General features: G+C 45.4%; 1 protein-coding gene and 1 non-coding gene across 3 annotated transcripts in view; both read right to left on the bottom strand.

The window, feature by feature from the left end:
* Nucleotides 1–91: 91 nt before the first annotated feature.
* The window catches only part of LOC105494934 (testis associated actin remodelling kinase 2), a 151,692-nt gene continuing 130,482 nt past the window's right edge, over nt 92–21,301 (bottom strand). The window contains exons 5-11 of one of the 2 annotated variants that reach the window (XM_011763972.2): nt 12,653–12,799; nt 4,802–4,884; nt 4,493–4,577; nt 3,829–3,912; nt 3,543–3,629; nt 2,409–2,526; nt 92–1,770 (exon numbers count right to left, since the gene is read on the bottom strand). In XM_011763972.2, coding sequence (XP_011762274.1) covers nt 1,049–1,770; nt 2,409–2,526; nt 3,543–3,629; nt 3,829–3,912; nt 4,493–4,577; nt 4,802–4,884; nt 12,653–12,799 — 1,326 coding nt within the window. In that variant the 3' untranslated portion in view covers nt 92–1,048. The remainder of the gene's footprint in view (nt 1,771–2,408; nt 2,527–3,542; nt 3,630–3,828; nt 3,913–4,492; nt 4,578–4,801; nt 4,885–12,652; nt 12,800–21,301) is intronic. The other variant, XM_071093975.1, reaches the window with a different exon arrangement.
* On the bottom strand, nt 15,187–15,287 carry LOC112429071 (small nucleolar RNA U13). Its single transcript, XR_003021202.1, has one exon. It is a non-coding gene; the product is annotated as a small nucleolar RNA U13 (small nucleolar RNA).

The raw sequence follows: 21,301 nt of genomic DNA, 5'->3' as shown, positions 1-21,301 counted from the left end.
AGGGGGAGTGTCCTGACAGACATATTAGTGCATTGCCCTGGACCTCCTCCTTTATCTCAGTGCCTGAGGTACAAGTAAGAAGGCTGACCAGCACCTGTAACACCGACTTTATTTTTAAGTCTGAAAATGTCTTGGGAAAGTTTTACAAAAAAAATCAACAGAAGCAAGTTATGAAAATATTTGACCAGCTTCATCTTTGGTTATTTCTTATTGCAGCTCTGTAAGGACAGACTGTTCCCAAAGTTCCAGCCATGGCAGGAAGGGAAGAAAATCAGTCCATGTATAAACCATTTAATCAACTGAATGTATCACATGTTGACAAATACATAGAAGCAGGCCCTAGGGCCTACAAAACCAGCCCCACTCCCAACCACAAGGTTGAAAGTCTTATGGGGCAGAACATTAAGACTCCTTTATAAATATGAAAATAGATTAATCAATGGGAAAAAGGTCTTTGAATAGGTTAGCTAAGAGCCATGACCACAACACTGCCTTGCTCTCCCCTTGCATAGAAACGTAGTGACGTGGTCTGACCATGCAGTAAGTGCAAACAGCAATTACTCAAGTGTCTTAGAATACTGGCAAGAAGCACCCCAATCTTCAGGTCTGGGAAACAGCCATGCCCATTATGCCCTCTTAGTCAGCTCCATGTTCCACTCAGTAGCTTACATGCCCCAAGAAAGGGCAAGAGACAGACCTGGGGTGGGGAAAGAACCGGGGTAATAGCTGCCTGCCAGCTCAGCCTAGAACTAGACATCCTCTGGTCCTGTCTGGGGAAGTGCACTGGAGGGGGTCCAGTGAGAGGCAGACCTCTTTGCCAGATTTCGGAGGCTTGGTATCAGCTGTTGGACCTAACTAGGAAGGCCTCTCACTCCTGCCTCCCCTATCATACACAGCCAATGGGCACCGGGAGCCCAGAAGTTGAGCCTGGGTTGGCCTAGCCTGCCTACTCTGTAGGCTCCAGGGAAGAATCAAGGCTGTGCACCTAGGGGGCCATATGGTTTCAGCTGAAGGTCCATCCCCAAGGTGAGGCAGGGACTAACCCCCCTCACCCATCCTGCTTTCCCTGGGTTTGCAGGCCTATGCCTGAGGTGGAAAAGGTGACTGGAGTTGAGCCTGCTGGCCTTTCTTCTTCTACCTCCATCTCCTCAGAAGCACCCACAGGGCATGGACTGGTCCCCTGGGGCCTGGACCCAAAACCGTTTTCTTCCTGGAGACTGGAGCAGTCCATAGCCTCATGGGCTTGAGCAGCTGGTAGGGCAGATGCCCGGAATGGTGGGATCTCTTTAACTCTGTACTTGAGACTACTTAGGCGTGGTGGGGGCCCATCAGATAGCGATTCTTCCCGGCCCACAAATGGACAAGCCTCCTGATGCAAGAACTCAGGCGAACCAGGCAAGGAACGCCACCGGCGAATAGGTGGGGCCAGGGGCTCCTGCCAGTCAGCCAGGGGCATAGTTCCAGGCCCTGGTGCATCCAGGTCAAATACCAGAGAGATGACAGACTTGCTGGGCAGGTCAAAAAACTTGATCTTGCCTCCCTTGAGGTCCTGGCGAGCACTAAAAGGGTTGACTTTGGGGGTGCGGGCAGCACCATCTCGTGGCTGGTAGTATGGGTCCAAGACGCTCACTGTACGTGAGGGCTTACGGGAAAAGATGTCTGACTGGCTTCGAGACAGCCAGATGGTACGTCTTGGGCATGGTGACTTGTGGGGGATCTTGTCATCCAGTGAGCTTAGTCGCTTCACCCCAGGTGCTTTCTCCAAGAGTCCTGAAGAATAATTAAGTCTGGGTTACTCTCACTAGTCATGACAAATAGAAGCAGCATTTTACCACAGAATGTTTTCACTCATGAAAGCAAAGTTGATACCACAGCCCCGTTTCACCAATGAAGAAACAGACTCGGAGACGGGAAGCAGTATGCTAAGCCACAGCTCTTAAAGAGGCCAGTACTGGCCGGGCGCGGTGGCTCAAGCCTGTAATCCCAGCACTTTGGGAGGCCGAGACGGGCGGATCACGAGGTCAGGAGATCGAGTCGAGACCATCCTGGCTAACACGGTGAAACCCCGTCTCTACTAAAATACAAAAAAAAAAAAATTAGCCGGGCGAGGTGGCGGGCGCCTGTACTCCCAGCTACTCGGGAGGCTGAGGCAGGAGAATGGCATGAACCCGGGGGGCGGGGCTTGCAGTGAGCTGAGATCCCGCCACTGCACTCCAGCCTGGGCGACAGAGCCAGACTCCGTCTCAAAAAAAAAAAAAAAAAAAGAGGCCAGTATCTGTGTTATCTCCTTCCGCTCCCCTTTATTTCTGGACCTGGGATCCTGGCAATCACAATCCTAAGAGGAGAAGGCCCCACATCCAAATTTCCTCCCTTAGGGTTAGGTTTGGCTCCCTGGTCTAATCTCTTACCCTTGGCTGTGGGCTGCAGCTTCCTATCCCTCTCCTGCTCTTCTTCCTGTAGGCGGCTAAGAATTTCCTGCAGGGTCTTCCCAATCTCCACAAAAGATGGGCGCAGTTTGGGGTCCATCTGTAGGTATACACAACAGCCATGAGCCCTGCCCTCCATCTCCCACCCCAAAGATGGCATTTGAGTCTATTTCTGGCATCTTTGAAGATTCAGATGTGCAGCTAAGAGACCTTTTCTCAAGGCCCCAGACAATGAAGATACAGTTCAGGTCAGGGAAAACACTATTGTCTACTTCCCTCGCTGTCTTAGTGTTTGTCTTATCACCTTGTCACAGAACCTTCCAAAAGTATGCTCATATTAGTTTATTCTGTTCTTGAGTTCTGCTCCTAATGTGTTTCTGGGAGGTATCTGAACAAAGCCCACCTACCCCTTGATCCTAACAGGTAAGGTCTAGCCCCAGAGCTATATATATGAAGGCCAAGAAGAGCCTTTCTCATATGCCTCAGGACCAGTTGGATCCACAGTCCAACAATAAAACTGGACCAGAGTTCCATCAACACCCCAGGCAAGGAGTGATGGGTCTATCCTACAGGCTGAGGACCAGATAATACAAAGCAATTTTTTTCTTTCCTTGGTCCAGGGCTCCGAATAGGTTAGCTAAGAGCCAGAGGGAGGAGAAGGAGGTGTGGTTGCTGTCACTACAGTGAAAATGAGGTCCCTTGGCTGGGCGCGGTGGCTCACTCCTGTAATCCCAGCACTTTGGGAGGCCGAGGCGGGTGGATCACCTGAGGTCAGGAGTTCGAGACCAACCTCAACATGAAGAAACCCCATCTCTACTAAAAATACAAAATTAGCCGGGCATGGTGGTGCATGCCTGTAATCCCAGCTACTCGGGAGGCCGAGCAGAGGCAGGAGAATTGCTTGAACCTGGGAGGTGGTGGTTGCGATGAGCCAAGATCACACCATTGCACTCCAGTCTGGGCAACAAGAGCGAAACTCCGTATCAAAAAAAAAAAAAAAAGAAAAGAAAATGAGGTCCCTCATGAAGCTAATTAGCAGCCTCTCTGTACAGTCCTAACCAGATGAAAAGGGTTCAACCAGCCCCTGATGAAAGGCAGAGGGAGAAAGATACTCACATTACAGCAGTTGAAGGTAAGCTGCAGAAAGTCTGGAGGACAGTCTCCTACCATGTGCTGGAAGGCATCATAGTCCAGCCCGAAATTCTGTGGATGGGTATGGAAAGCCTAGGTAGACAGTTCATTAATCCCCTGACCCATCCTAGTCTACTCAGTAGAAGAGGTTGGGAGCTGCCCCTGACAACCAGCCACAGACAGTTCCAGCAAGTCCACCCCAGGAACAGAACAGTTTCATTGCTTCAAACTAGCCCCATCAGTGGCAATGATCCCCATGGTTGCAGCTCACCTCTGTGCGGGGAAGATAGTCCGGATCGGCCTGGATGCGGGCGATGATCTCGCAGAGGATGATACCATAAGAGAACACATCTGCCTGGTGGGTAGTCAGACTTTGGTTTCCCTCTTAATGGGTTGAGGGGTAGGGTATCTTCCCCTGCCTCTGCCTCGCCCCACCCCCCCATCTAACAACCCAGGCTTGGGTTAATATTGCCCATATTTCATCCAAGTCAGTCACTGGGCAGCTGCCAGGTACACCCCTGGTACCTTGTAGGAACATCTACCTGTTCTTAGTAGGAACATCTTGGACACTCTGCTAAGAGTAGATTCTAAGGAGAATCAGGGCTGAGCGCGGTGGCTCATGCCTGTAATCCCAGCACTTCAGGAAGCTGAGGCGGGCAGATCCCTTGAGGTCAGGAGTTTGAGACCAGCCTGGCCAACATGGTGAAACCCTGTCTTTACTAAAAATAAAAAAAAATTAGCAGGGCATGGTGGCGCATGCCTGTAATTCCAGCTACTTGGGAAGCTGAGGCGGGAGAATAGCTTGAACCCGGGAGGCAGTGAGCTGAGATCGTGCCACTATATTCCAGCCTGGGCAACAGAGTGAGACCATCTCAAAAAAAAAAAAAAAAAAAAAAAAAAAAGGAGAATCAGGCCTTGAGATCCTCAAAACTTACCTTTTCGTTATAGGGCTCATCTCGGAGAACCTCAGGTGCCATCCAGAATGGGGAACCCACCACGGCCAACTTCTCACTCCCCATGCTGTGGGGTGAGATTATACAGAAAATGAGCTTGCCATTGGCTGGTGCAATGGAATCTTTTGACCATTCCTCCATCCCAAGGATGGGTATAGGCAAGGACTAACCAAATTTAGGGAGCTGAAGTTGAGCTGTGACCAAGTCCTGGCCTCTGGGGAGGAGGCTAGAATTTTCCCTTAGCTTCAGCCCCATGTCCCTTGAACCCCAGCATCCAGTAGGACTACATACCTGACATCGGGGATCTTCTCAGCCAGGCCAAAGTCAGCTACCACTGCAGAGTAACCATTCTCATCCCTCTTTATCAGGCAGTTCTAGGATTCCCAGGAAGGAAGAGAAAATAATGTGGCTCAGAAGTGGGGATCAGTCAGCCACAGAGTTACCACCCATTCCTCCCTTCCTACCACAGGGCACCTTCTTCTCTGCTTCTTGGTGAACCACACTCTTAAGCTGACCCCACTGGTCAGATCAGGGGCTCTAAGACAGCCAGGTAAGATTAGTTAATCCTGGGTCTTGGTTACATTTAGGCTGCCCTAGGATACACTTCACATTCCAAACACAATTACTCGTCTTTGCTTTCTAAGTGCTAGGCATAGTTTTAGGTGCTAGAAATAGCTAGACGAAAATAACCAAAATCCTTGTCCTCTTGGAGCTTGCAATATAGGGGAGAACAACAGACTATCAGGCCCCTGGTCTCCCTTCCTCCTTCCTCAGAAACAGACCCAAAGCCCAGGCCTGACCTTGCCAACTTCATATAAGCACAAGGCAAGTGTCTAAGCCTACACTAACCTTCACTGTCCACAAGATCACAACCAACCTCTTTGGCATTAAAAGTCTATGATCTGGCTTTATCCAACTGGCCTAGCTGCTGTTCCCCTGTTCCTGGTGCCCCTATGCACATATCCTCATCCAAACTTGTCACAGACAAGCTTGACTTACCAAACCTGAACAGGTCCTTTAAGCTTTTGCCTTTGCTTACACTGTTCTGTTCCATTTGAAACATCCTCCCAATTATCCTTTTCACCTAAGAAAATTTTGTCTTTTAAGGCAAGCTACCTTTTTAGCCATGACCTCATCTTTCTCCCTCTCATCTCAACTTCTTTAGCTCCTCCTCTATGACACTCCTCTTACAGTCTAGCAGAAAAGCTATGAACCCCTCAGGAGCAAGTTCTGGTTTGGTCCTTCCTTCCTCACAGGTTTCAATTCATGAGACAGGCTGAGAATATGCTCACTGAACAAATGCTGTCTTCAGGTCAACCCAAATGACCTGTAAATAAACAAAGCAGCAACCACCTCTCCCCAAATAGCTGCTTTCAAAATAGCCCTACACTGCTCTGGCTCAAGAGGCACCTCACCCCACCCCCTTCCTTCAGAATAGCAGACAGCAGGGATCCTTGGCTCACAGAAACACTTCTGGAGCCAGCAAGGCCCCATCTGACCCAAACCAGCCCTCCCTCTTCCTTGCCAGCCTTAGTATCTAGTTGCTAAGACATGGCCAGGTCACTTCCTGCTTACTCCTGTCAGGTACAAATCAATCCCTTACTCTGGCCTTGACATGATTACACCATTCCCCTTCCCCAAGCTGGAAGGAGCCATGATTTCATCCCTTCTACCCTGGATCACAGGTAGACATGCCTCATCTCTGGCTTCCAGGAAGGACAGTCCTCATGCTTGTCCTGGCTTTGGCTCTCTCATCAGTCCTGCTGGCTCAGCACCCCCCACTCCCTGATTTTGACTGTCTGTAAGAAGATGGGCCCTAGGCCAGCCTTCCTATCAGCCAAAGCCCCAGCTATAGGGCACCAGCCTGTGAGGCAGTGGCAGCTCAAATATGTCACCTATGTCTCTTCCTTCCCAGAAGCCTGCCTACACTAAGCAATAAGAGAGGCCCAGTCTGATTTCCCTGAGGCAAGAGGTGACCTTTTCAGTTTCAAAAAGCAGCCCAGGCACTACTGCTGCCTGGTTCCCATTCCTCATTGTCTTCACACCTATTATACCACACTACAGCAGTGACTTACATGTTTGCCTCTTCACGGGCAAGGAATGATTTCATTTGTCGCTGTATCTGTAACCTAGCACAGGCACCCAGAAGGAGCTTGGCAAAAGTGTGTTAAATGAAAGTTTGAGGGCCGGGCGCGGTGGCTCAAGCCTGTAATCCCAGCACTTTGGGAGGCCGAGACGGGCGGATCACGAGGTCAGGAGATCGAGACCATCCTGGTTAACACGGTGAAACCCCGTCTCTACTAAAAAATACAAAAAACTAGCCGGCCGAGGTGGCGGACGCCTGTAGTCCCAGCTACTCGGGAGGCGGAGGCAGGAGAATGGCGTGAACCCGGGAGGCGGAGCTTGCAGTGAGCTGAGATCCGGCCACTGCACTCCAGCCTGGGCGACAAAGCGAGACTCCGTCTCAAAAAAAAAAAAAAAAAAAAAAAAAGAAAGTTTGATCTGATGACTGAAGCAACGGGGCTTCTTTTAAAAGCATGTGTCAAGCTGGGTATGGTGGCTCATGCCTGTAATTCCAGCACTTTGGGAGGCCAAGGCAGGCAGATCACCTGAGGTCAGGAGTTCAAGACCAGCCTGGCCAACATGGTGAAACCCTGTCTCTACTAAAAATACAAAAATTAGCCAGGTGTGGTGGTGGGCACCTGTAATCCCAGCTACTCGGGAGGCTGAGGCAGGAGAATCACTTGAACCCAGGAGGCAGAGGTTGCAGTTAGCACGCCACTGCACTCCAGCCTGGGCAACAGTGAGACTCTGTCTCAAAAACTGAAATTACAAAAAGCATGTGTCAAACGTATACAATAATCATATATTCCACTCTCCATAGTGAGGACTGAGATGACAAGAGACTCAAAAGGGTGGCCATGGATGCATTTCCTGGAAACCTACACAAATTCTTCAGAACTGGGCCAGATTAGACACCTGAGAGAAGTACCTGAGGTGTCCTGGAACAGCTACACAGTCAGTATTAACATTGAATAAAGCCACCTGAGTGGAGAAATGCCAAGTCTATTAATTCATGTTCACTCTAAAGCTGTTTCTGCAACAAAACACTTTCTATGTGACTTCACCTCTTTCCCCTCACCTCCAAAAAACTGACTCCATAAACTCAGTTAGGATCAGGCAGGAAAAGACTGATTCTACTGAAAGACTGAACAGTCAAGAGGTTCTTTTCATAGCACAGGGAGATCAGTGACCGAACTGCCGGACTCCTAAATGCCTCAGGGACTGCTATATTTCAAGTCTCTTAGAGGATTATCGGTTTTGGTGTGATATGTCCCATCCCTTACCCTCAATCCCACCATGTGATCCCGTACCTTTACCATAGCTCTTGTGTAATGACCTGCTGACTTAAATATCTCCACAACTAGAGTAGAGCCCATGAAAGGTAGAGATTGGATTCCCCAATATTGTGCCCTCTAATAGCATAGCATAAATAGTTCCCAGAAGCTGCTGATGGTTTTAATTATAAAAATTAACTGCAGGGTACACTAACAGTCATTCTCTACATCCCTCCAGCATTCAACATTGTTCCTAATTCATGTTCTCTTCACTCTGAAAATTGGCATTTTCTATTCCTCGTTGTGTGGCATAGCCTGAGACCATAACTGAATAGGCTTTTCATTCTAGTGAAATCACCTAAGTGGCTTCTATGCAGTCAACAATAACAACAGAAAAGAACTAAGAACTAAAGGTGCAATTCATAATTCATACTCATTCCCAACAGTAACCACAGAAGATCAGTAGTACTTTCCTGATGGGCAGTAATGGTATTAAGCAGAAGCAACTACTTTCTCAGCTGCCCCCAAGAGCCAAGGCTCGGGTATATGTATACTGGTTACTCCTAGAGCTACTGATAAGAGCCTGTGTGTGGCTATTGGCATTTCTTCATAGTGCTCATGAACTGAGTGTTTTTAAAGCCACACTGCCTCCCACTTCCTTCTAAGTAAGTTCTTAACCTTGCCACTGTAAAAGTCTGTTTCAGGCTGTTTCTTAGAAGTAATTACAAAATGAGACTGAACGGCTATATCTGACAGACATTTTACTCTTAGAGTATTATTGCAGTAGCTGCAGACATGAATCCTATAAAGGCAATACTACTTTCACGAGGCACGTTGATAGGAAACTTGGGATCTTTTTGCTTCCAACCACAGGCTCAGGATCATTTGGAAAAAGGCATCTACTTCTCTCTGTCCTGGTTTACCCATGTGGAACATGTTACCTCTACTTTAAATCCCTCCTGTCAGCTCTGGTCTGAGCAATGCGGACTGATCATTCCTGCAAAGTCAAGGACAGCATCTATTTTACAGACTGGGAACACAGAGTTCTAAGGTCATTGAAGTCATTCAGAGATGGGGACAAAACTGGGCCTGGGACCCAGAATCTCAGCTCTGGAGCAGGCGTTTCAGCCTCTTTGCTATCAAGCCCTTCCCTGAAATATGCCCAGGAAGCCTTTACTCTCATAGGCTCTATGCTAGGTGCTAAGAAAACAAAAGTAAATAAGAGGAGCACTTGAGAAACTCATATGCTGGTGGGAGATACAGACACAACAGAACAATCAAGTGATATGGAGTGTATAATATTAAAATGTAAGAAAACCTGATACTGTCCTTAAAGAAATAAAACACAGACCCAAGATGGACTATGAAGAGATAATTTAGAAACCTCAGAGCCCTCTACTGTCCCTTTTGCTTTATTTCTCCTTGGGACTTTTTGTTCTTAGGGCCACTGCCACCACCACACAGGTATCTTGGGTGGGCTGCTCTGGCCTAGGTGTAGACATACACTCCTCTCCCTAATTCCTGCAACACGGTTACAATGAGGCTGAAACAGTCAGACAAAACTTTACCAGATAAATCTCAGAGATGATAAAAGGGCAATGAACACAGACAGTATCTCAAATTGGACAGTCTGGTTCATAAGACTCACTTGTTTGTCTTCAACTTGAGATCCCCTATAGTATACTTCCCAGCCTTCCTCTAGAGTTTGCAAAAGTCCTTTGCTTTCACCACCTGGAAGTATCCTCAAAACCTCCTTAAAGTCCAGACCCAAGAAAGTATAGCCCAGAAATATAGGGAGTTATTTCTCCTATGTTCCTAGTTTCTTGTCTCAAGCCAATTGACACTGGCAATACTCATTCCCCATTAGGAAAAGCAAAGGATAGTGGTCTTATCCTATAGTCCAAAAAGGTTAATTATTTTTGTAATACAGCACAACAAGCCCGGACAGAACCACACTTGGACACTAGTGCAATGGGACAAAGTGCTTTCAGGGCACAGAAGGGAATATGATGAACTCTTAGGGAGTGGAGGCTTTCCTGGAGGAAGCATAGCTACCCTGGCCCAGAGTGATCTTTCCTGCTCTGAAAACTTGTCGTCTATGTAGCTAAACAATTATAAAATGCTGTCCACTACTTTTTAGTTATTTGCCAATAAGACTGTACGCACCTCTAGGTCAGAAGTTCCTCTTTTCTAATATTCTTTCATCATTGCAGCCAGAGACAGGAGACACATGTGTGTGTGTGTTGGGGGGGGGGGGGATATCTGTGTAACTGATACATATTTTGTCACAAACTCCCTCTATCTTAGAAAAAATGGTGCTTTCTGAGTAGGAAGCAAGGATTTGATATCTAAATTGATTCAACCCCATCCATTTACCTGGAACAAATGCATTTTTATTTTTATTTTTTCAAGACGGAGTCTCACTCAGTTGCCCAGGCTAGAGTGCAGTGGCACGATCTCAGCTCACCTCAACCACCATCTCCCAGATTCAAGCGATTCTCCCATCTCAGCCTCCCGAGTAGCTGGGATTACAGACACCCGCCATCGTACCCGGCTAATTTTTGTATTTCATTAGAGATAAGGTTTCACCATGTTGGCCAGGCTGGTCTTGAACTCCTGACCTCAGGTGATCTGCCCACCTCGGCCTTCCAAAGTGCTGGGATTACAGGCGTGAGCCACCACGCCCGGCCTGCACTTTTCTTAGTTTTGGTTTTCCAAAACATTCTGGGGGAGAAGAAATGGCTAATGAAGAGATATCACCTTTCAGGTCCCAACTGCCTAACTGTCCAGTTCTTACAGACAGTAAAGTAGATAAAGGGCTCCTTATAACTAGGCCTCAGCTGGTTCCCAGTTTCTACTTGCCAGTCTTGTGCTCCTTCAGGAACAGTGCAGCTGACTACAAATGACTCTGCCACACACCAAAACCATTCCATGTGAGGCATCCAGGTACTTACTGCTTTAGGCTTTATTGACTCAGAGTACTGCTACTTCTGTTCCCTTTCAAGCTTTTTCTTAAGACAGGCTCCCCTCCCCTTCATCTAGGGCAGAAGGAGGAGAAGTATGTGCATGCATGTGTGAATATGTGTAAATGTAGGTATTGAGGGTGGGGAATGAAGTGACAGCTATTCTTAGGCAAGTACAAAACTCTCATACACCTCCCTAGCAGACTTTAATTCAGTTCTTGGGCAGAAGTCATATTAGATATGTTAGATCGCCTTATAGCTCCCCCATCAATAATCAAACAGTATTATTTATATAAACCTTGTCATGATGGTATCTTAGGCCATTTGGCTATGAGGTGCCTGTTTTGTGGCATGGCCAACTTCCTCTGAAAGAAACTCTTTTCTAACCTGGTCACACAGCAATTTGGACAGCAAGAGTGCTACAGAGATCAGCTGATGCCAAAGAGGAACTGGCAGGGCAGCAGAAACTCAATCACACAGGCAGAAAATGGGTCAGTACATTATGGCCCTAAAAACCTGCATTCAAGTGACTAAAAATCACTGAACTCCTGCTCTTAGCTAAGACCTACATCCTGGGGGCCACGGGAAAGAAAATTGATAGGCCCCTATACTGCCTTGACTGCTGTCACTCCTATAAGGCAAGAATTTATTAACCTTTCTCATGTCATTTGCTCTTGTTACACATATTCAGGAGACTGAAGTTAAACATGAAGGCTCTCAAGATGTATGCGTTGGCTGGGCACAGTGCACGCATGTAATCCCAGCACCTTAGGAGGCTGAGGCAGGTGGACTGCTTGAGTTCACGAGTTTGAGACCAGTCTGGGCAACATGGCAAGACTTCATCTCTATTAAAAATACAAAAAAAGGCTGGGTACAGTGGCTCACGCCTGTAATTCCAGCACTTTGAGAGGCCAAGGCACATGGATCACCTGAGGTCAGGAGTTTGAGACCAGCCTGGTCAACATGGTGAAACCCCATCTTTATTAAAAATACAAAAAATTAGCTAGGGGTGATGGCGGGCATCTGTAATCCCAGCTACTCAGGAGGCTGAGGCAGGATAATTGCTTGAACCCACGAGGTGGAGGCTGCAGTGAGCCAAGATCACTCCATTGCACTCCAGCGTGGGCAATAAGAGCAGGAAAAAAAAAAAGCCCCAAAAACCCAAAAATACAGCTAGGCATGGTGGTGCACGCCTGTGGTCCCAGCTATTCAGAAGGCTTGATTGCTTGAGCCCATGGGGTGGAGGATTGCTTGAGCCCATGGAGGAGCCCATGGGTAGGAGGATTGCTTGAGCCCATGGGGTGGAGGCTGCAGTGAGCCAAGATCATGCCACTGCACTCCAGCCTGAGTGACAGGGTGAGACCTTGTCTCAAAAAAAAAAATGTATATGTGTTGGCTCACTCAGCACTGAAAGGAACCTTCTGTAAGAAAATATAGGCTTATGGTGGGGCACAGTGACTCACGCCTGTAATCCCAGTACTTTGGGAGGCCAACGCGGTGGACTGTTTGCAGCCAGGAGTTCAAGACCAGCCTGGCCAATATGGCAAAATTCTTCCTCTACTAAAAATTAGCCAAGTGTGGTAATGCGCACTTCTAGTCCCAGCTACTCAGGAGGCTGAGGCACGAGAATCATTGAACCCAGGAGGCAGAAGCACTCCAGCCTGGGCAATAGAGTGAGACCCTATCTCAAAAACAGAAGGAAAAGATGTAGGCTTTCTAAGGACTAACTATAAAATGTAACGAATTATGTCCTCTGTGATTAAATGTTAAATCTGACAGCTTTCCTGGCAAAAGAGAAGGGTGGTATCTCTCAATGAGTTGTGAAAGTAAAGCCTTCATACCTTAGATGTGAGGTCCCGATGAAAAATGCCTTTGAAGTGAAGGTAGCTGAGGCCCACTGCTATGTCATAGGCCAGTTTTACCCTCACAGTCCAAGGCAAATGCAGGTTACTGTCTAGCAACTGTTCCAGGTTCCCGGAGTTGATATACTGCAAAACAGAAGGAAAACCCAGCTACCATTTATCAGAAATGTTTAGGCTAGTAGTGAAACCATTAGAGAGTAAACACCTAGAAGAGAGAGACTTTTTTTTTTTTTTTTTTAAGTTGTTGAGGGCTTATTCTGCCTCCAAACACTATAGTAGGTGCTGCACACAATGACACTTTCCTTTAAGGAGACCAAAATCTATTAAGGGACATAGACAAACAATATCATATAATAACTATTAAAATATAGTTATGTGCAGGTAGGACAACACCATGCAGTACCAAGGATAAAGCTAAACTGTGAAGGCATTTCAGAGGAAGATGCAGAGAGGAAATAAGGAGTCAGAAAGGATGACCTGGAGTAGCAGGAAAGAGGGACACAGAGGGAGCAGCATATGCAAAGTTACAGGTTAAGTGCATGATGCATTCAGGAACTTAATTTACTTCAATATGGCCAGAGTGCATTTATAGATGAGTCAGGAAGTGAGGCTGATATGTTTTGCTAAGATATGTGAACTTTATCCTGTCTATAGGAAACAAAAGAAGCATTTTAAGCAGGAGAACCACATGGTTATATTTGCTTTTTAAAGAAAATATTATTTTAGCAATAGTATGATAGATGGATTAGAGTGAAAAATACAGAGAAAGGGAAATAGGAGATTACTGCAATAATCCTGGTGAGAGCAGGGCATCTGAATCATGGCAATAGTAGAGGCACTGGAATGAAAGCAAGATTCAAAATGTATTTAGATGGCAGAGTTGAAAAAAAAATTGATAATTACCTGGATTAGAGAATGAGAGCAATAGGCTATTGGTCCCTGGATGTCATTATTAAATACCCAGAGAGTAAGGAGAGGAGTAGGTGTTTAGAAGATGAGGCAATGTTAAAAGGCAGTGAGTTCAGGCCAGGTATGGTGACTCATGCCTATAATCCTAGAACTTTGAGAGGTAGGAGGATCGCTTGAGCTCAGGAGTTCAGACCAGCCTGAACAGCATAGTGAGAGAGACTTAGTCTCTACAAAAAATAAACAGAATTGGCTGGGTGTGGTGGCTCACGCCTGTAATCCCAGCACTTTGGGAGGACGAGGCGGGCGGATCACGAGGTCATCCTGGCTAACACAGTGATGAGACCATCCTGGCTAACACAGTGAAACTCCGTCTCTACTAAAAATACAAAAAATTAGCCAAGTCTGGTGGCGGGTGCCTGTAGTCCCAGCTACTCGGGAGGCTGAGGCAGGAGAATGGCATGAACCTGGGAGGCGGAGCTTGCGGTGAGCCGAGATCACGCTACTGCACTCCAGCCTGGGCGACAGAGCGAGACTCCACTTCAAAATAAATAAATAAACAGAATTAGCTGGATGTGATGGTGCACACCTGTAGTCCTAGCTACATGGGAAGATCACTTGAGCCTGGGAGGTTGAGGCTGCAGTGAGCTAAGATCATGCCAATGCACTCCAGCCTGGGTGACAGAGTGAGACCTTGTCTTTAAAAAAAAAAAAAAAAAGATAGTGAGTTCAGCTGGGAGAAGTTAAATTATTAAAGTTGCAGGTGCTTATTGGACAACCAAGGTGGAAATGATCTAAATACAGTCAGTTTGAAGTTTAAGAACAAAGTCTAAGTGAGAGACTTAATAGTTAGGAGGCAAAAACATTGAGCTGAAGCAGTCTTGCATTCCAAGGTCATGCATGCCCAGGGTTTAACGTGTAAGATGGGAAATTAACAGAATCCCAAGGAACAGGCAAGAATGTCAATAGGAAAACATTCTAAACGTTCAGAAGGACAGCCAGGTGCAGTGGCTCATGCCTGTAATCCTAGCACTTTGGGAGGCCGAGGCAGGCAGATCACCTGACATCAGGAGTTCAAGACCAGCCTGGCCAACATGGTGAAACTCTATCTCTACTAAAAATACAAAAAAATTAGCTGGGCATGGTAGCAGGTGTGTGTAATCCCAGCCGCTCAGGAGGCTGAGACAGGAGAATTGCTTGAACACGGGAGACAGAGGTTGCAGTGAGCCGAGATCGCACCATTGCATTCCAGCCTGGGCAACAAGAGTGAAACTCCATCTCAAAAAAAAAAAAAAAAATTAGCTGGGTGTGGTGGTGTGTGCCTATAGTCCCAGCTACTCACAAGGTTGAGGTTGTGATGATCACTTGAACCTCAGGAGGTCAAGGCTGTAGTGAGCCATGATTGTGCCACTAGATTCCAGCTTGGGCAACAGAACGAGACCCAGTATATTTATTTATAGATAATAATAGCAGCTGTTATTTATATAGTACTTAAATTGTTTGAGGCACTGTTCTGAGAGTTTTGCATATATTATCTCATTTAATCTGCACAATAACCCTGTAGCTATACTGTTACTTTTTTTCCTTTTTTTTTTTTTTTTTTTTCATGTCAGACAGGCAACATGCAGACATTAATAAGGTTTGAGGGTAATAAACCTCATACATGCACGTGAAAATCCAATAATCATGCTATGGACTATAAAAGGACTATATACTATTACTCCTATTTTAGAGAAGGCATTTAGAAATTAAGCAACTTGCTTAAGATTATCCAATTATTAAGTGGCAGAGACTGGCAGACTCTGCAGTCTGGCTCAAGTCCATATTCTTTACCACTACGTTGCACTGGAGAGTTAGAGACCACAGCATCTGAGTCAGAGAGCCTCATTCAGCACAGGAGCTCAAAAATGAATTTACTCAAACCTTATATGATGTATTATTTCCCTCCTCCTCCCAAGGGAGAAAAAGACAGAAATTCCTCTGAGCCTAAAATTTGTATCTTAATACATATTTTGGGGTACTATTGAATTTACAAAGGACTAGGGAACTTAATGGGATAAGAGGAGAAATATCTGAATTCTAGCCCAATTCAGCCTCCTAATAGCCATTTAACTTGGACAAATCAACTAATAAGGCTATCCATCTTTCACTTTTCTCAACTATAAGTAGGTATGATAATCCCGGATTCACCTAATTTGCAGTGTTATGAGAATCTAATAAAATACGTGAAAGTCTCATGCCTGTAATTCCAGCACTTTGGGAGGTCAAGGCAGGCAGATAACCTAAGGTCAGGAGTTCAAGACTAGCCTGGCCAACATAGTGAAACCCCATCTCTACTAAAAATACAAAAATTAGCCAGGCTTGGTGGTGGGTGCCTGTAATCCCAGCTACTTGGGAGGCTGAGGCAGGAGAATCGCTTGAACCCGGGAAGTGGAGGCTGCAGTGAAGCGAGATTGAGCCACTGCACTCCAGCCTAGGCAACAGAGTGAGATCTTGTCTCGAAAAAAAATATGTGAAAGTTGGCCAGGCGAGATGGCTCACGCCTGTATTCCTACCACTTTAGGAGGCCGAGGCAGGTGGATCGCCTGAGGCTAGGAGTTCGAGGCCAGCCTGGCCAACATGGTAAAACCCCGTCTCTACTAAAGATACAAAAATAAGGTGGGCATGGTGGCAGATGACTGTGATCCCAGCTACTCGGGAGGCCGAGGCACGAGAATCGCTTGAACCTGGGAGGCAGAGGTTGTAGTGAGCAGAGATCATATTACTGCACTCCAGCCTGGGCAACAAAAAATAAAATAAAACATGTGAAAGTGCTTCAAAAAAAATTTAAATGTCATGCACCAAAAAGAACCAGTTGGGGGCAGCACCATGCAGCACTTCAGATCCTTGGAAGCGTCGATGGGTTTTGGCAAGGCAGAAAGAATGACTAAAAATAAATCTTCTAACTTCTCAAAAGGGAAACTTGTTGATCTGCTTCATCCTGCTTGATAATCCATCTTTGAAAATCTTAAAATAAGGCATAATGACGGCATAAGCACAGCGCCTTGCTCTCTTCATTCTAGTTGAGTCTGCCTAAGGTTCACATTTGAGGTGCCCATTTGCTGAAAAGAAACTGAGCTTGTGAACTTCAAGTTATAAGTGGGCAGTGAAGCTGACGTCTCATCATGCAGGCAGGTTTCTTTAGCTCTAAAAGTCAAAAGGTAGGCAGTGGTTCACTTCTTTAGCATGATGACAGTGTGATATGTCGGGCCTGTCTTCATGAGCCACTCAGGTTTCCCAACTGAGTGCCAGGCAGAAGACACTATAATGAAAAGACTGTATGTGCACTCTCTATAGGCCAGGTGAGGCCAGGACTCTTGGCTCTGGGAAACACTTGTTTACTCTGTTCAGCAATGTCTTTGAAGACCCTGGAAATCCATATGCAAAGCCAGAGGGTGGAGAGCACAGGAAAAGGTGACAAAAGATGAGGAATCACACTTGGCTAATAGATTCTGGCTTTTCCAGGCAAGATGGAAAAAGCGCAAACCAAGGATCAGGGAGGAAAAACAAATGGAATTTGCTTTTATAACCCATTTCTCTTGCCTGCCTTTGGTGAATAAATTAGTTGGGCTGATAAGCCTCTAGGCCCTCAGAAACCACTTCTCAATGTTTCAAGACCTTTACATGTATGAGAAAAGGAAATTTAAGATCTGCCAACAAGGAAGACTTCTTTTTTTTTTTTTTTTTTTGATATAGAGTCTCACTCTGTCACTCAGGCTGGAGTTCAGTGGCGCCATCTTGGCTCACTGCAACCCACGCCTTCCAGGTTCAAGTGATTCTCCAGTCTCAGCTTCCCGAGTAGCTGGGATTACAGGCTCGTGTCACCAGGCCCAGCTAATTTTTGTATTTTTTTTAGTAGAGACAGGGTTTTCCCATGTTGGCCAGGCTGGTCTCGAACTCGTGACCTCAGGTGATCCACACGCCTCAGCCTCCCAAAGTGCTAGGATTACAGGCATGAGCCACCGCACCCAGCCAGAAGATTTCTACACAGTCTCTGTGCCCATTAGCTGGAATGTTCACTTCTCCATAAGCAACTCGCAGTGCAGACTCAGCTGGTGTGGCTTCTAAACAAATCCCTCTGCAGGAAGCAGAGACAAGAGCAACTGTATTAGCATGTTCAGCTTTCCCAGACAGGGATAACAGCTGTTTTGCTTTCATTTTCAGCTAGACCACTCCCTCGGTCAGCCCTATAAAACAACCCAAGGCATTGGTAATACAGTTAATTATTACAGAAGTTTTAACATTTTTAATTGTTGTTATTTTAAGCTTTTAAGTTAGAAACTATAATACAGCCAATAAAATGTGTTACAGGTACTTCAATACCTCTCAGTGGCTGTTACCTTTTTCTATACCAATTTTAACTATACCAAAACCTGCCTCACTTCCTCATGGTCTAATAAAATAACAGAGTTTCTTGCATTTCATTTGTGTTTGACACTTGGTTTCATTACATATACACAACCTTTTCCTAGAAGGCACTCAGTAACTTTTAAAAGTGTATTGGTAATTCAACTATATTATGTAAATAAACCTTTATTACTAAAATGCAAGAAATCATATGCCAACATCTTTTTAATATCACCAAAGGCACAGAGAAGTGGACATTCAGTTCTCCACTCAGGAATATCAATTCAGGTTATTTCTACAAACATTTATTGAGCACTCCTTCCCCTACTGCCACTTCCATATGAGAGTAAGAACTTGTCTCTTGGCCAGGCACAGTGGCTCTCGTCTGTAATCCCAGCACTTTGAGAAGCTGATGTGGGAGGATTGCTTGAGGCCAGGAGCTCAACACCAGCCTAGGCAACATAGCAAGACCCCCCTCTCAAAAAAAAGATGATAAATTATATGTTTTATGTATTTTACCACGATAGAGAGAGTGTGTGTGTGTGTACAAGCGTCCCCATAGTTCTTTAGTCCCTTCCACTATGTAAGGACATAGCAAAAAGACAGGTATCTATGAACCATGAAGTAGGCCCTCACCAAACACTGAATCTGCCTGTGCCTAGATCTTAGATTGCCCAGACTCCAGAAGTGTGAGAAATAAGCTTCTGTTGTTTATAAGCTACCCAGTCTATGATATATTCTTATAGCAGCACAAATGGACTAAGACAACTGCCTAGGCTAAAGAGTATAGGTTCTTCCCACATATTCCCTATAGGGTCTGGTAGGTACCAATTCAGGCACAGACAAGCACATAAACACATCCATACAGAGAATATTCTGGACTGGCTCTAGGGAATATGTACCTCTCTCTGAGGTAAATGCACCCAGGACTCCAGTTCCCAATTCTTGCTGATTCTAGTCAGCTACAGTAGTCTCAACCAGTCATAACTATTCAGAACATAAGACAAAATAGTAGCTTTAAAAAATTTTGAATTATCAATGTACTGATACCTGCAACCAAATAAGCTTATCTCTGAACAGTGGCTCAAAGGCATTCAGAGAAGGTCTGGAGAAAATATCAACTGTAAGAATTATTATTCCCTTTTGAAAAATCTACCCAACTGGCCAGGAGTTAGGGCACTTACCCAAGGAAGATAACTGTGCTGCCATCCAACTAGCAGAGATAATTTGCTACCATCTAATTAGCAACATGGTACTGAGAAAGATTCATCCATCCTTCTATTCACCTACCCAAACACTGAAAACCTACAATGTGAAACACAAAGATAAATGGGGCCAGTCTCTGCCCACAGAGACTAGTCTAGCCTAGATGGTCTAGTAGAGATGCCATACAATCAACTAACACTTTTTTTTCCACACAGGAGAATAACATGATCAGATATGCTACATAGAAATATCATTCTAATGGTAGTATAAAAATGTATGAAAAGGTCAGAAACTGAGGCTGGGAGAAGAGTTAGAATAACCAAGGCCTGAATAAGACAATGGCAGCAAGAATGGAAAGGAGGTTAATATCTAAGAGACATTAGAGGTAGAATCAACAAGATTTGGTGTTTGTTCAACAGCAAGGAGTAACTGAAGAGATAAGGTATAAATACAAAGTCAGTCTAGTATGGTGTTTAGCTCACAGTACACAACTCATTCTCCCAATTAACAGTATCTTTTTAAATTTTATTTTCATTTTTTACAACAGGTAGAACCCACTATCAATAACTTACCATTCTCACCCCTCCCTTAGGTTATTCCGTTAGCTTTCCAACCTGTTTTCTTGCCCGCTTTTGCATCTTGAAAAGATTTAGCCCTCATTCCAATCCATTTTTCACAATATAGCAAAGACAGTCTTTCTGAAATGCCAACCTGAAGCCACTCTCTTGTTAAAATTATTCAGTGACGCTCTATTACTTGTAGGATAAAACCCACAATCCTCAGAAAGGCACACAAAGCCTTTCACTCCTGCTTATAAAAGTCTGACTCCTGGCCGGGCGCGGTGGCTCAAGCCTGTAATCCCAGCACTTTGGGAGGCCGAGACGGGCGGATCACGAGGTCAGGAGATCGAGACCATCCTGGCTAACACGGTGAAACCCCATCTCTACTAAAAAATACAAAAAACTAGCTGGGCGAGGTGGCAGGCGCCTGTAGTCCCAGCTACTCGGGAGGCTGAGGCAGGAGAATGGCGTAAACCCAGGAGGCGGAGCTTGCAGTGAGCTGAGATCCGGCCACTGCACTCCAGCCTGGGGGACAGAGCGAGACTCCGTCTCAAAAAAAAAAAAAAAAAAAAGTCTGACTCCTGCTCACCTGCACATTTGTACACATTGCTGGTCCCTTTACCTGTAATATCCTTCCCCTTTGCCCACCTAGGCCTGGCTAATATTCACTCATTGTTGAGGATTTAATTCCATTTCATGGTTACCCATAGGCAGGGTTGGGGATAAGAAAGATAGTCTATGCAAAAGGAACACAAAGATAACAAAGCACAGAGATTAGTAATTATTCTTTTTTTTCTGTATAAGTAGGGGAGAAAGGATGAAGCTACAAAGTTAAGATGGGCAATATAATATAGTGGGGACTGCAGTTAGACTGGCTAGGATTGAATCTCATCTCAGACTATAATAGTTGCAGAGCCCTGAGTTGGTTACTCAGTTTGTTTAATATACATCTATAAAATGGGAATAATAATAGTGCCTAACCCAAAGAGTTGCTGTGAAGATTCAGTAAGTTGATACACGTAAAATGCTAAGAATAATATCAAGGAAAGTCCTCAATATGTCAGTTATGACTATTTCTATTATTATTATATTTGTTATTAGTGCAGAAGTTCTGGAATACCAAGACGAAGCATCTACAGTTAATTCAGTAAATCACATGGGCCACTGAAGGTTTATAGGTAAAGGTATAATATGATCTAATGAGGGTTGAATTATATCCCCCCAAAAGATGCATGCAAGTCCTAAACCCTGGTAACTATAAATGTGACCTTATTTGGAAATAGGGTCTTTGCTGATATAATCAAGTTAAGATGAGGTCATATCGGAGTAGGGCAGGCCCTTAATCCAATATGACTGGAATTCTTATAAAAAGAGGGGCAAGAGATACAGGCACACAGGGAGAATTGTCATGTTAAGATAGAGGCAGAAATTGGACTGAGACATCTACAAGGCAAGGAACACCAAAAACCTACCAGAAGCTAGGAAAAGGCAAGGAAGGATCTTCCCGTAGAGCCTTCAGAGAGAACAGGGCCCTACCAACACTTTGATTTTGGACTTCCAGTCTTCCGAA

The sequence above is a fragment of the Macaca nemestrina genome, chromosome 1 (assembly GCF_043159975.1).
Source record: "Macaca nemestrina isolate mMacNem1 chromosome 1, mMacNem.hap1, whole genome shotgun sequence".
Classification (NCBI taxonomy): Eukaryota; Metazoa; Chordata; class Mammalia; order Primates; family Cercopithecidae; genus Macaca; species Macaca nemestrina.
The sequence above is the reverse complement of the archived record's forward strand: the minus strand, read 5'-3'. Positions and strand labels throughout refer to the sequence as shown.